Source organism: Engraulis encrasicolus, unplaced genomic scaffold, assembly GCF_034702125.1.
Source record: "Engraulis encrasicolus isolate BLACKSEA-1 unplaced genomic scaffold, IST_EnEncr_1.0 scaffold_315_np1212, whole genome shotgun sequence".
NCBI classification, from domain to species: domain Eukaryota; kingdom Metazoa; phylum Chordata; class Actinopteri; order Clupeiformes; family Engraulidae; genus Engraulis; species Engraulis encrasicolus.
Window position 1 is genome coordinate 27,469 of NW_026945605.1, and position 12,532 is coordinate 40,000.

Below are 12,532 nucleotides of genomic sequence, written 5' to 3' on the forward strand. Positions count from 1 at the left end.
TTGTATGAGGCATGGTCTTTTTTTCAAAACACAGTTTTGCCATTTTCTCATAAAGTTCAGGAAGCAATACCTCTAGGTGCATTTTGCAGTTGGTTGTCATAGCTTGTTATATACCATATGAAAGCTTGGAGTGGGTAGTATATTCAGATATTATCATATATTTGGTGTACCTGTTTGCAGAGCAATGTTAACTAGGCAAATCATTTTCCATAACCAGTATCAATGATATAGTTTCTCAGTGATTCCATTGTGTTATATGGTGTCTGAATCCTGACTACTTGTCCTAAAATGAATGTTGTTATGCACCCAGAGGTTATATACCAGAAATATATGTGATAATGTCCCCTTTGATATTAGTCTTGCAACTGAAATCATAGCAATTGTGTGAAAAACACAACATAAACTCATTCCTTAACTTGTCCCTTTTTAGTAGTCATGTGAAAGTGAAGTGAAAGCCCTCCTACACCCATTCACATTGTGACACAGCACTCCACAACACACTACACACTGTGCGCACGACACACAACAAAATTGCATTTATGCCTCACCCGTGCAAGGGGGCAGCCCCCAAAGGGCATCCGAAAGGGAGCAGTGCAGTGGGACGGTACCATAATTGGGGTGCCTCAGTCATGGAAGAGGATGGTGGAGAGCGTTAATTAATCCCCCCACTAACCTGGCGGGTCCTGAGTGCAGTTGCACACTTGCAGGAGGAGAGAAGTGCTGCACACTCTCAAATTAAATAAACAAGATTTTAATGTGACAACGTTGTCACATTAAAAACTTGTTTATTTAACTCGAGAGTTTGCGGCACTTCTCTCCTCCTGGAGGCCTTGGTCGCACCACATGTATCATGATTTACAGCAACATTTAAAAACGCTCCGCAAGAACACTTGAGGTGAAGATCATGAAGAGGTTTGCAAAGGAAGAGTGGGGTACAATGTCATCAGGGCTTTGCAAAGATAGCACAAGTTCTGAACTTCATACTGCTGCAACAACTACTACACCTTGCCACTGATGAAGCAACATGCATACATGTACTGTATTCACATGTGTTGGTGTACCAACTGAGCAACTGCAGCTCACTTCCCAGGCATACACTGAGACCCATCCCTAGACCCAAGCAGCAGTAATGAACAATGGAGTAGAGTGAAGTGGAGTACTGTATGGTACAGTAGAGTATAGTTCAGTAGAGTACAGTGCATTACAATAGGATACCATGCTGAACATTGAACTCTATGAACCTGGTAGTCACAGTAGATGTAATGCGTTTGTTATTGCCCTGCTACTCTACGTGTGCTAATGTTACAACAGCACAGAACCTCATATCACACTGAGTAGTACTCCCTGCACATGCACTGTAAATGTAGAGAGTAGGACCAACTGTGGCATTCATACAGTTACATAACAGCCATGTTAAACATACTGTAACAGCACATGGGGCAGTTATGGCGTAGTGGTTCAGGAGATGGACATCAGATCAGGGGGTTGCAGGATGAAATCCCACCTGTATACTGACTTGTGCATAAAACTGTACACTGTATACTGTATACTACATACCACTTTAGAAAGAAAAAATGCATACATAAAGAAGATGTACACTTACCTGCTACTTAGGTACACCTTGCTGGGCTGGTACTGGGCTGGGTACTGGGCTGTAGCCTACCCCTTTTGCCATAAGAAGCCATTTAACTGCCTGCAACAATGCTCAAGTAGACTGGGGCATTGTAATGATGCTTGATTGGTACAAAGGGGCCCAACGTGTGCCAAGAAATCATCCCCTGCTGAAATTATATTTGTGTCTTCTGAATGGTCAGTATACAGTCCTCACCAGTAGTATTTGGGTGCACAATGCCAATCACAGCTTCCAAACAAGTGTTGCATTCATCAATGAGCTTTTTGCACTTTTCTGATGGTATTGTCCCTCACTCTTCCTTTGCAATATGTTCAACTTCTTCATGATCTTCAAGTGTTATATCACAGAGAGTTTTTACATTTTGCTATAAATCATGACACCTCTGATACAGTCTAGGTCTTCAATACCAGATTCAACAAAGCCGTGCTGCCTGTTCAAACTACTACCCAAGACCCAAGTTGGCCTTTAGGTTTGTAGATGATAGACCTGCTGGTTTTCCTGCAAGACGGCCTGTCTGGGAACACCAGATGTGTCATTATTGACTAAACAAAATCACTAAATGAAGAGCATCTCAAAAGGACTAGGCATGGACCGTTGCTAGATAGGGCACCAGGCTGCCGCCTCTCTCTCTCTCGCCAATCCTTTCCTGTCACAAAATGAGCCATAAAAAACCCAAAAAAGAGGCTTAGGCCTCTAGAGGACATCTAATTGAAAGTAACAAGGAACAATTTTTCTTCAAATTACATTTTAAGTTCAGTACTTTATTGAACTACTTTACCTTTACTTGAGCAGATTTTGGATGAGTACATCACTTTTACTTACCCCTCGAGTAAGATTTAAGAAAGATAGGCCTACGCTCACTTGAGTACAACTTCAACTCTTTTCCCATCTCTGCTGCTAAGCACATGTAAAATTAAGATACATGTAGGTCTGACATGTAGTAACCGAACATTTTTAAGTCATATTTAACATGACACAATATGTCTACTAAAGTTGACACGATGTGTTTAAAGGCCTATTGTATTTCTCACACATTTGCTATGATTTTGGTTGGAAGACTAACATCAAATGGGCCATTATCACATATGTAGCAGATGTATATAACCTCTTGATGTATTGCATCACAACACTGATATTAGGACAAGTAGTCAGGATTCACGGATCATAACACAATGGAATCACTGAGAAACTGTATCATTGATGCTGGTTGGTAAGGAAAATCCTTTACCTGCGTTGCTAGGCAAATAGGTACAGCAAATATATCATAATATCCCATATACTGCAAACTCCAAGCTTTAATATGTTGTATAATGAGCTATGATAACCAATTGCAGAATGGCCCTAGAAGCGTTGCCAGTTTACCACTACATGGAACTGATAGAGTAGTGTGGGGTCATGTACAATGCGGTGTAAAAAAAGAAAAGTGGAGTGGGAGTCAGATATATTGCGGTTACCACTCAAATTCATCTTCAAGGTTGAAACGTCTTGAGGTATTTTGGACATATAATTAAGTTTCAGTCATGACAACAAATTGGCAACCGTTGCTATGCAAATAGGTTGCTATGCAAATGGGTACACCAAATACATGGTCATATCTGTATACTATACAATCCAAGCTTTCATATGATATACAGCGCCGCTGACAGCCTTGGCTGGGCCCGGGACAAAGACATCTGAAAGGCGCCCAAATTCAATACATACAATGTAATGAGGATCCAATTCTGGCCCCCCTCTCTCCCTGGGCCCGGGACAAGACATCCCTTTGTCCCCCCCCTGTCGGCTTCCCTGATGATATATAACAAGCCTATGATAACCAACTGCAGACTGTCTCAAAAAGGCCTTGCCTCCTGACTATACGAGACATTAGCACACAAGAAAAAACAGCAACAAAAAAGTGGCATGCCTCATACAAGACTGAAAATCACCCCCTAAACATGGGATAACATAGTGAAAGGATACATTTTCAGATTCCTGATACTCAAGACAGTCTTTTAGAGTTTAAAATAGGTCTCTCTGATGCTCCCTGATGCCACAGTATGAAAAGACAAGAGATGATATCGGCGAAAATGGAAATAAATGTGTCTGAGTAAATGTTTGAAGAGCTGCAGGGAGGGCTATACTTAACCAAAATGTTCTCGAAAGGTGTCGGATGAAAGCTCAGAGTCTCCCCTTCGCAACTACACCACACATAACATAATTAAGCATCCCTATATGTCTTAAACAAGGGTCAGTAGAAAGACAGGCACCCATCTTAAAAACCTTTATTTTTGATGGGGGGGTGTTACTTTGACGGCTGATAACCCTAACTTGGCTGTACTTCCAGAAGGGTTATCATACAAAAATGTTAACTTCAGACATGTATCTTTTCAAAAAATATAAACAACCTTTGCCCCTCTGAGTGGTACCGACATCTCACCGCCTGTAGACAGCTGTCGAACATAAGGCACTGCTGGGATTCGAACCCAGGATCTCCTGTTTACTAGACAGGCGCTTTAACCAACTAAGCCACAGCGCCTCTACAGCAGGAAAATTCAAGACATCAGAGGTAACGTCAAATCATGCTCAGCTTTTTCAAGTAGACATTTTCCTCGGGTGCCACACGCCAAAGCGGAGGACTTCACAGCCCAATCCTCGTTAGTATAGTGGACAGTATCTCCGCCTGTCACGCGGAAGACCGGGGTTCGATTCCCCGACGGGGAGGCATTGAGAGGCCTTTTGGCTTGTAACACTGATGCGCACATCTTGGCAATTTGTCCACTCCCGTCTCGTTGTTTGACCGAAGGACAACAGGAAAGGTTCCACCGAGATTTGAACTCGGATCGCTGGATTCAGAGTCCAGAGTGCTAACCATTACACCATGGAACCTTGCTCGCTGGGTGTGTGAGCTGCGGGGCCGCGCAGCATCCAAGGGCTTAGCGCTTGAGCTAGCGGAAGTCCGCTATAAGGCTTTGTCACGAGATGCGCTGACTGAACACGTGGGACACCGTGCCATCCTCGTTAGTATAGTGGACAGTATCTCCGCCTGTCACGCGGAAGACCGGGGTTCGATTCCCCGACGGGGAGGAATTGAGAGGCCTTTTGGCTTGTAAGGCCGATGCACACATCTTGGCAATTTATCCACTCCTCGCTTCGCTGTGGGATCGAAGGACAACAGGAAAGGTTCCACCGAGATTTGAACTCGGATCGCTGGATTCAGAGTCCAGAGTGCTAACCATTACACCATGGAACCACTTCACACTGCCGTGGAAGCCGGAGCCTGCCCAAGGCGTGCTCGTTGCGCTGAATCGGGCGGCAAATGCGTGCATATTGTGCTCAAGCGCCAGGCACATTGGCTATCGAGGCTGCTTTCCTCAAGCTTGTGTCACTGACAGCAGCAACACTACCCGCACTCCCATTAGTATAGTGGACAGTATCTCCGCCTGTCACGCGGAAGACCGGGGTTCGATTCCCCGACGGGGAGGCTTTGAGGAGGCTTTTCATCTGTTTCAGAGTTGGCACAGTTGAAAGGCAGGCAACGACACAATACCCAGATGGCCAATGTGAAGTTGACCGAGCCCACTGTTCCAGAGAGCGACTAGCGCCCGCAGGGGAAGTCAAAACCCTAATCCAGAGAGCGACTTGCGCTCGCTGGTTGAACCCTAATCCAGAGAGCGACTCCGGCACGCTGGGTTAACCCCAACCCTAACACCAATCCAGAGAGCTTCGAAGAGAGGGATTTGAACCCAGGACCATTGAATTTCCAAGACGGGTGTTTTGACGGCCCCAGATGCCCCCACACCTCCTGCTGACAGGCATGATGTTTCACAGAGTTCAAGCGAGTCGGGACTGCTACACAAGTAACATCTCTCGAGGCGAGTTCTTATCACCTTCAAGGTGTACACTTTTTTAACACAAGGCACTGCTGGGATTCGAACCCAGGGTCTCCTGTTTACAAGACAGGCGCTTTAACCAACTAAGCCACAGCGCCTGGTGCTGACATCTCTCAGCAGGCATGCAGGCATGCATTCATGGCAGCGGTCTTGCAATTTAGGCTAGTCACATCGACAGCTTCAACTACACACTTAAGAGCCCCGAAGCTGACTTCTTACTGCCTGTAGACAGCTGTCGAACATAAGGCACTGCTGGGATTTGAACCCAGGATCTCCTGTTTACTAGACAGGCGCTTTAACCAACTAAGCCACAGCACCACTACAAAAAAAATTCAAGACAACAGAGGTAACGTCAAATCATGCTCAGCTTTGTCAAGTAGACATTATCGTCTTGTGCGACGCGCCAAAGCGGAGGACTTCACAGCCCAATCCTCGTTAGTATAGTGGACAGTATCTCCGCCTGTCACGCGGAAGACCGGGGTTCGATTCCCCGACGGGGAGGCATTGAGAGGCCTTTTGGCTTGTAACACTGATGCGCACATCTTGGCAATTTGTCCACTCCCGTCTCGTTGTTTGACCGAAGGACAACAGGAAAGGTTCCACAGAGATTTGATGATGACTGCAAGGCATCTCTCGCTGCTTGATGCTTCCTGCCGAAAAAGCAAAGCAGCTTCACAGCTGTTTTTGTGGCTCGTTGGTCTAGGGGTATGATTCTCGCTTTGGGTGCGAGAGGTCCCGGGTTCAACTCCCGGACGAGCCCTCGTTTCCTTGCCAGTGATAATCCAACTCTCTCCCTTGGCACAAAGTGGCCACATGGTGAGAGGGCGCTGTTATGATTTCCATGTGATGACTGCGAGGCATCTCTCGCTGCTTGATGCTTCCTGCCGAAAAAGCAAAGCAGCTTCCCAGCTGTTTTTGTGGCTCGTTGGTCTAGGGGTATGATTCTCGCTTTGGGTTCAAATCCCGGACGAGCCCTTTATGCAGTGCAGTTGGCGGTGCCAATCGTTTGTTGTCCTGCGACAGGAAAGGCTACCTTTCATGTGATTATTGCTCAGTGGCTCATTTCTGACCACAATCACTCACAGGAGCCATGTTGGCATTGTGGAAGCGAAGTGAAAAGAAATCCCGCACACTGTCCGTTCCACCAACAAACTTTAATACAACGTTTCGGTCATCCGACCTTCTTCAGGTAAAGTTACAAACACAATTCAAACACAGAACTTTTGAAAAGTTTGGTTGAGTAGCTAGGACCAATCGGGTCCTGTTGCGCAGGTCACGTCACTCCATTGATAGATTGCCACATCACCTATCCATTGCGCAACCTGTTTGGAGTGAGGAAACGCCTGTCTCTTCAGTCAGGAAGCCATATACCGCTTGTATTAAGTATTCACCATCAAAATCTAAGAAAAGAATAAAGAGGATACAAAATAAAGTCATTGCTTTGCAAAATAAAGACATGTTTTAAACAAAATAAAGACATTTTTTTATATATATAAAAAAAAAAAAAAAAAAACACACTTGTGGATCCCATCTATCAAAAGGGGGCAGAAATCTTATAGCATCACATTCAAATTGAACTCGTCATTTAATCCCTTTGGTGCCAGTGTTTGAAGGGTGTAAATCCAAAAAGCCTCACGCCGCTTTAGGAGCAGGTCGTGATTTCCTCCTCTCCTTGGTAGCCGAACCTGTTCAATGCCACAGAAGCGTAGTGTCGAGATGTCATGTTTTAAGTCGTTAAAATGGATTGCAACGGGATAGTCTCTGTCATTACGACGTATAGTGCTTTTGTGTTCACTTATGCGTTGCTTCAGCTGGCGTGTGGTCTTACCCACATACACGAGACCACATGGGCATGTTAGGGTGTATACTATGTGTGTGGAACTGCAGGTTATCACACTCTTAATTGGAAACGACCTATTATTGTGGGGATGGCGGAAAGACTGCACTTTCTGGGTGTTATTACATTGCGCGCATCCACCACAACGATAATTGCCATGTTGGCATTGTGGAAGCGACAGGACAGCATAACATGCACGGAGAAGGCACCAAGTAGTAGTCGTGGCCGAGTGGTTAAGGCGATGCGCTAAAGCTGGGGAACATACGGCCACAAGCGAGGGGGAAGAAGGGGGGAGAAGAAAAAGGAGGAAAAGAAAGGGAAAAAGGGAGAAAGGAAGAAAAAAGGGGGGCTGGTACAATGATTTGGTGTCATATCATGCTGTTTCATGCGTTGTTAGATCTAGAAACAGTAGATCAAAACTCTTTGAAAATGATGTGAAGATCAGCCGGGATTCGAAACGGGGAGGGTGAAAAATGGTGCGTTCAAGAACATCAGGTCTCTGAAACTGGCATTACCGTCTAAAGGAATAATGTTAATGTATGCATTCACTTTTTGTTTTATTTGTCCATAAGGCCTACAAATATCAGATAATGACATCTAAATGATCTGCGCCACTCAATGGACACAAACAAATGTGCAGCAATGCATTTTGAATATTCTGTTATTACAAGGTTACATGTTTTACAGTAGGGAAGGGAACGTTTTGGGATGTTCTTCCTTCATTTACCAAGGAATGGAATTATGGCACAATTTCATGTTGTATTTGGATGTTTGCATAGAAATATTATTTGCATTATTGAACTGAATGACATGAGTATGTCAATGCAACAGTGTGTCATTTTTTTGTTCTTCCTCCACCACTTACCTAAGCTGTGGAAATGTGAATCTCTAGTGCAAAAGGTTGCGTCAAGGTCCATTACCACTTACATTCTGCAGTGTCCACCATATTTAGAGTTACTTCAAAGTATTCTTTACATTTATTTAACCAGTGTATGGAATTCAAGTGAATTGGGTGCAATTAATTCCATGAACAAAAAAAAAGGAGTTATGAAATGAATGAATAGAATGGTCATAAAAGTCATTAAGTAGTAATGCAAAACTGTCCTCCTTTCAGGAACCCATTTCTCATCTCCCACTAAAGCATGCAATACAAGTTTCCATGTGTTTAGTAAAAACAACAAAGAGAAGGAACAGAGCAGAGGTGTAATTAAGTAGAAATTTTATTTTTTAACCATATTTAATGTTTAAAAAAAAGCCAGCATCAGCTGACAATGGCAACTTTAATTCCTTCTTTAGAGTAGAGCAGAACATTTTCCATTTTCCATTAATCCTGAGGGAAAATAAGGTGTCCAGTACCATTCATATATAAAAACACTGACACACAGACACACACACACCGCTGAGGTTGGTGATGAGAGAATAAGAGTGGTCCATCACATGTTTCATAGGTACAGTCTGAGTCTCAAAAAGTCACTGTGCATGGTCCAGACAGAGGAAAATCCGGGTCAAGTATCCATAGGCCATTTAAAAGAAAATAAGACATATGTTGCACCATTACGTGATTATAAAAATCAGATCAAATCCCAATAATGACCCCGCCCAACAAAAAAACCCATTAACATTACAGAGACTATCAAACCTTTCAAATAGTCTGTGTTCATCACACAGTCTAATACCAACTGTCTCCACAAGCTGACAACAGTCCAGCCACAGGTGTACTGCTTGCATCCAAGATGCTACGGGTTGTGCTCTCCACAACTGATGTCTTTGAAGGCTTCTTTGGCATTTTAAAATGTCCACACAGGAGTTTGTCTTGGTGCCGTGCAGCATACAGCAACCCGCTTGTCACGTTCATCCAGTCTTTTCCAAAGGGCTACTATTTTGCCTTGTGATTAGTGAGGAAGAGATGTCTGATCCAGGAGCCCAAGCAAATATTCTGGAAGTCTGTCAATGTGCTGGTATTCAGGGACACTGGTATTCAACAGCCTAGTAAAATAATGGGGGGGGGAGAGAATGACAATGTTATACATTTAATAGCATATTCATACTTCACTTTCTGAGGTGTCATAATTCAAATTAAATGTGTGCTGTAAGTACAACAATAGCACATGAAATTACATAGCTGTTACACCATTTACTAAGTTGTACCTAATGAGGTAGCTAGACTGTGTTGTTATTAAAAACACTAAAAACCTAAAAAGCACACACCACAAACTTATTCCAACCAGCACAGAGTCAGCTGACCATAAGATAAGTGAACAGGTCAGATGAGTTAACTCTGTTGGAAGGAACTGTGTTCTTCTGTGTTCTTTGACACCTCTGTTTAATTTCCATAACATCTCTATCCATTTTCACACTCCACACTTTTGCTTACCATAGTTTTGTGCAATTCAGTAGGTCCAGTAGGCTGTATCCCTGCAACCCGCGAGGAGGAGGTACCAGCGGTGGTGGAGATGGTGCCAGGGTTGGAGTTAGTAGAGGTCGTGCCAGGGTCAGCAGTGATGGAGGTCGTGCCAGGGTCAGCAGTGTGGTTGAGGTCATGGAGGTCACGCCAGTGTTGGAGATTGTGTCATGGGCAGTAGTGGAGGGTACAGGAGTAAAGTATGTGCCTGGGAGCTGTGCCAAGAAGCCAAAGGTGTGCCTTATTGTGTCGTCATCAGGAGATGGTGGAGCCATATCAAGCACTGTGGGGTCAACGCCCTCCTCTTCCTCTGCGGCAGCCACTTCTACTTCATCGTGCTCTTCCACCAACAGTGACGTGTGCTCAGAATCTTGGGTCAGGTCCTGCAGAGCCTTAGGAGGGAGGGAGAGAGAGAGAGAGAATGAATGAATGGAAAGAACACATGGAATTGAATTACTTAGAACACTTATGAGGATTTCCCATACACCACTAATTTTATTTTTTACACCACAGTTATGTATATTTTATTACTTTAAACAGATGCTTTGATCAACAACGACTAATTAGGGAGGGTGTAAACAGCAACATACAATGATAGCCTATGTTCATTTCCTGCTTTGTAAACACACTACTATATTCTACTGAGGACAATGGGAACGGTTTAAGATGTGGGTCTGTCTAGGCGTGGATGTACTGTATGCTCATATTATGACAAATGTATTAGTAAAGTTTCACGTTACTTACAGAGGCACATGCAAAAATAGGGGTGTGGACCGAAGCTGGACTGAGGGCCTGGGGTGCCTGACTCAGTGGCTGGAGCCTGGAGGGGGATAGACAATATGTATTACATTCATGTACATGTACATTAACTACACATACATACTTTTATCTAGCCATTTAACAAGCCGACTCATATTATTACTCACTGAGACAACATTGGCTGAAGATCTTGCATCTCCCTCAGTGGACAGAGTAGCTTGAGTCTGCAAAGCAGTCAGTCTTTACATCTGTCTATACAACCCGTGGACCCCAGTGCGGTCTGCACCTGTTGGCAGGCAGTTGATCCAAAATAAGAAAATTGATTACATTAGCATTCATATTCACGTGTAGATGTCAGTGTAAAAAAGAAAAGTACAATTCAAGTGTTTATCAGTGACAATTCAAGTGTATATTAGCAGTAGTAGTAGAGTAACTTTATTGATCCCCAGGGGGAAATTCAGGTATCCAGTAGCTTACATAAATACCCGAATACACAAAAGCCCACATGGACATTTCAAGACACAAATAACACAGGAATAGTCATCAGGGAGGGGAAAATAAAATAAAATAGTAGAGATAATAAATGTAAAAAAGGTAATTGTGCAAAAAGACATTCTGTGAGTTGGGATAAACCAATGCAGAAAAACATACTCTGTCAGCTAAGGTAGACAATCTTAACATGACCTGGAACAAGTGTTGATGGATACATATGATATAGTATAGTAGTGTTACCTGCTGAGTAAGAATCTACAGACACACAACAGGACCTCTGACCGCCAGCCATCCTTGGACACTTCTCAATCTGGAAAAAAAAGAAGGAAAATATCCCAGTCCACCTACATTCCTTGGTTGTCTAATGATGATGGGCATGGTAGGGCTACCTTTCGACCATCCATTCCAACATTAAACAAATGTCAACAGAGAGCAATTGTTAGCTTACAGTGTGACTTCTTGGGCATGCAATAACTATTTTTCAAATAAACCTGGGGCTTAATAACACAATAATTAGATGATTATAGCAATAGACTCCATTTAACAGCTGATTTTGTATACATTCATAGACTACATAATTCGTAGACTACCGTACATCATTACAACTTCCCAACTGTCATGTCATGCATGAGAACATTATTATCACAGCAAACAAATAAATAAGGATCTTTGTTGCATAAAGGCCCATCTTTATGCCATTTTCACATTTTGAAGTTTGAAGTGATTATGTCTGTATTGCAAGTAGGCTGGCAGCACTCCTCTGGTATACCAGAGTTCTTTCAACAATATGCCACAAACACATAGCTTAGGCTACTACCCCACACAGATCAACAATATAGTAGCAGCTACAGGCATCTTCTCAGGCCATCATTCAATCTTGGACCACAGAATCACAATCATCATCACTGCTCCCTCCCCTCCATCAGCATCCAAGCTAGCTACTACAGTAGTGCTGACAGTGACAGCAGTCCATTAGAACTAGCGTAGCCTGCGTCTGAAATCAGTTGTTCATTCAATCATATCACGGACAAATCAGGTGTTATTCTTTTCATACGTTTCATGCCTCTATTAAGCTTACTTCGGAATTAAGCACAGTCTACTCGCGCAATAACAAATAACCAGCGGAGAACAAACGTCATGCGAGTGTCAGAATAAGTGAATAGAGCCATGGTGGTGTAGTAAACAAGTTGATAAAACAAATCAGCGGTAGAATTTCCTCACCTCATCTTATCAACACAATGCCGTGCATGGTTTAGTTAAGTTAGTGTTATTATGTCTCGCTTAATGGTCATATATCCCACAGACCGCAAACAAGTGTCAGCTTGCCTGCAATTAGCTATGGCACGACATGAAGTACTTTCTAAAGTAAACGTCGACAGCTAGCAGCCATACACACATAGTAATCAACCACTCACCTTGTCGAATTTAGACATATTTCCACTGTTTGTTGTTGTGTTGTGTCGTCTTGCCAAAAGGGAGCTTGTGTTGTGTTTACTTGCTTCGTCTTCTTTAGCAGATCTGACTATAGCGAACATCCCATC

At 43.4% G+C, this 12,532-nt stretch overlaps 1 protein-coding gene and 9 non-coding genes across 10 annotated transcripts in view; 4 read left to right on the forward strand and 6 right to left on the reverse strand.

Moving 5' to 3' along the window:
• Positions 1-4,074: 4,074 nt before the first annotated feature.
• On the reverse strand, positions 4,075-4,148 carry trnat-agu (transfer RNA threonine (anticodon AGU)). The gene has a single exon. It is a non-coding gene; the product is annotated as a tRNA-Thr (tRNA).
• Positions 4,149-4,261: 113 nt separating this feature from the next.
• On the forward strand, positions 4,262-4,333 carry trnad-guc (transfer RNA aspartic acid (anticodon GUC)). Its single transcript has one exon. It is a non-coding gene; the product is annotated as a tRNA-Asp (tRNA).
• A 93-nt stretch (positions 4,334-4,426) lies between these two features.
• trnaq-cug (transfer RNA glutamine (anticodon CUG)) lies at positions 4,427-4,498 on the reverse strand. The gene has a single exon. It is a non-coding gene; the product is annotated as a tRNA-Gln (tRNA).
• A 126-nt stretch (positions 4,499-4,624) lies between these two features.
• Positions 4,625-4,696, forward strand: trnad-guc (transfer RNA aspartic acid (anticodon GUC)). Its single transcript has one exon. It is a non-coding gene; the product is annotated as a tRNA-Asp (tRNA).
• Positions 4,697-4,790: 94 nt separating this feature from the next.
• Positions 4,791-4,862, reverse strand: trnaq-cug (transfer RNA glutamine (anticodon CUG)). Its single transcript has one exon. It is a non-coding gene; the product is annotated as a tRNA-Gln (tRNA).
• A 664-nt stretch (positions 4,863-5,526) lies between these two features.
• trnat-ugu (transfer RNA threonine (anticodon UGU)) lies at positions 5,527-5,600 on the reverse strand. The gene has a single exon. It is a non-coding gene; the product is annotated as a tRNA-Thr (tRNA).
• Positions 5,601-5,746: 146 nt separating this feature from the next.
• trnat-agu (transfer RNA threonine (anticodon AGU)) lies at positions 5,747-5,820 on the reverse strand. The gene has a single exon. It is a non-coding gene; the product is annotated as a tRNA-Thr (tRNA).
• A 111-nt stretch (positions 5,821-5,931) lies between these two features.
• trnad-guc (transfer RNA aspartic acid (anticodon GUC)) lies at positions 5,932-6,003 on the forward strand. The gene has a single exon. It is a non-coding gene; the product is annotated as a tRNA-Asp (tRNA).
• Positions 6,004-6,190: 187 nt separating this feature from the next.
• On the forward strand, positions 6,191-6,262 carry trnap-ugg (transfer RNA proline (anticodon UGG)). The gene has a single exon. It is a non-coding gene; the product is annotated as a tRNA-Pro (tRNA).
• Positions 6,263-8,541: 2,279 nt separating this feature from the next.
• The window catches only part of LOC134443335 (uncharacterized), a 3,999-nt gene continuing 8 nt past the window's right edge, over positions 8,542-12,532 (reverse strand). The window contains exons 1-6 of the mRNA XM_063193181.1: positions 12,407-12,532; positions 11,232-11,301; positions 10,667-10,785; positions 10,485-10,560; positions 9,714-10,132; positions 8,542-9,325 (exon numbers count right to left, since the gene is read on the reverse strand). The exon at positions 12,407-12,532 is cut by the window's right edge and continues 8 nt beyond it. Of these exons, the coding sequence (XP_063049251.1) occupies positions 9,232-9,325; positions 9,714-10,132; positions 10,485-10,560; positions 10,667-10,695 (618 nt within the window). The 5' untranslated portion in view covers positions 10,696-10,785; positions 11,232-11,301; positions 12,407-12,532 and the 3' untranslated portion in view covers positions 8,542-9,231. The remainder of the gene's footprint in view (positions 9,326-9,713; positions 10,133-10,484; positions 10,561-10,666; positions 10,786-11,231; positions 11,302-12,406) is intronic.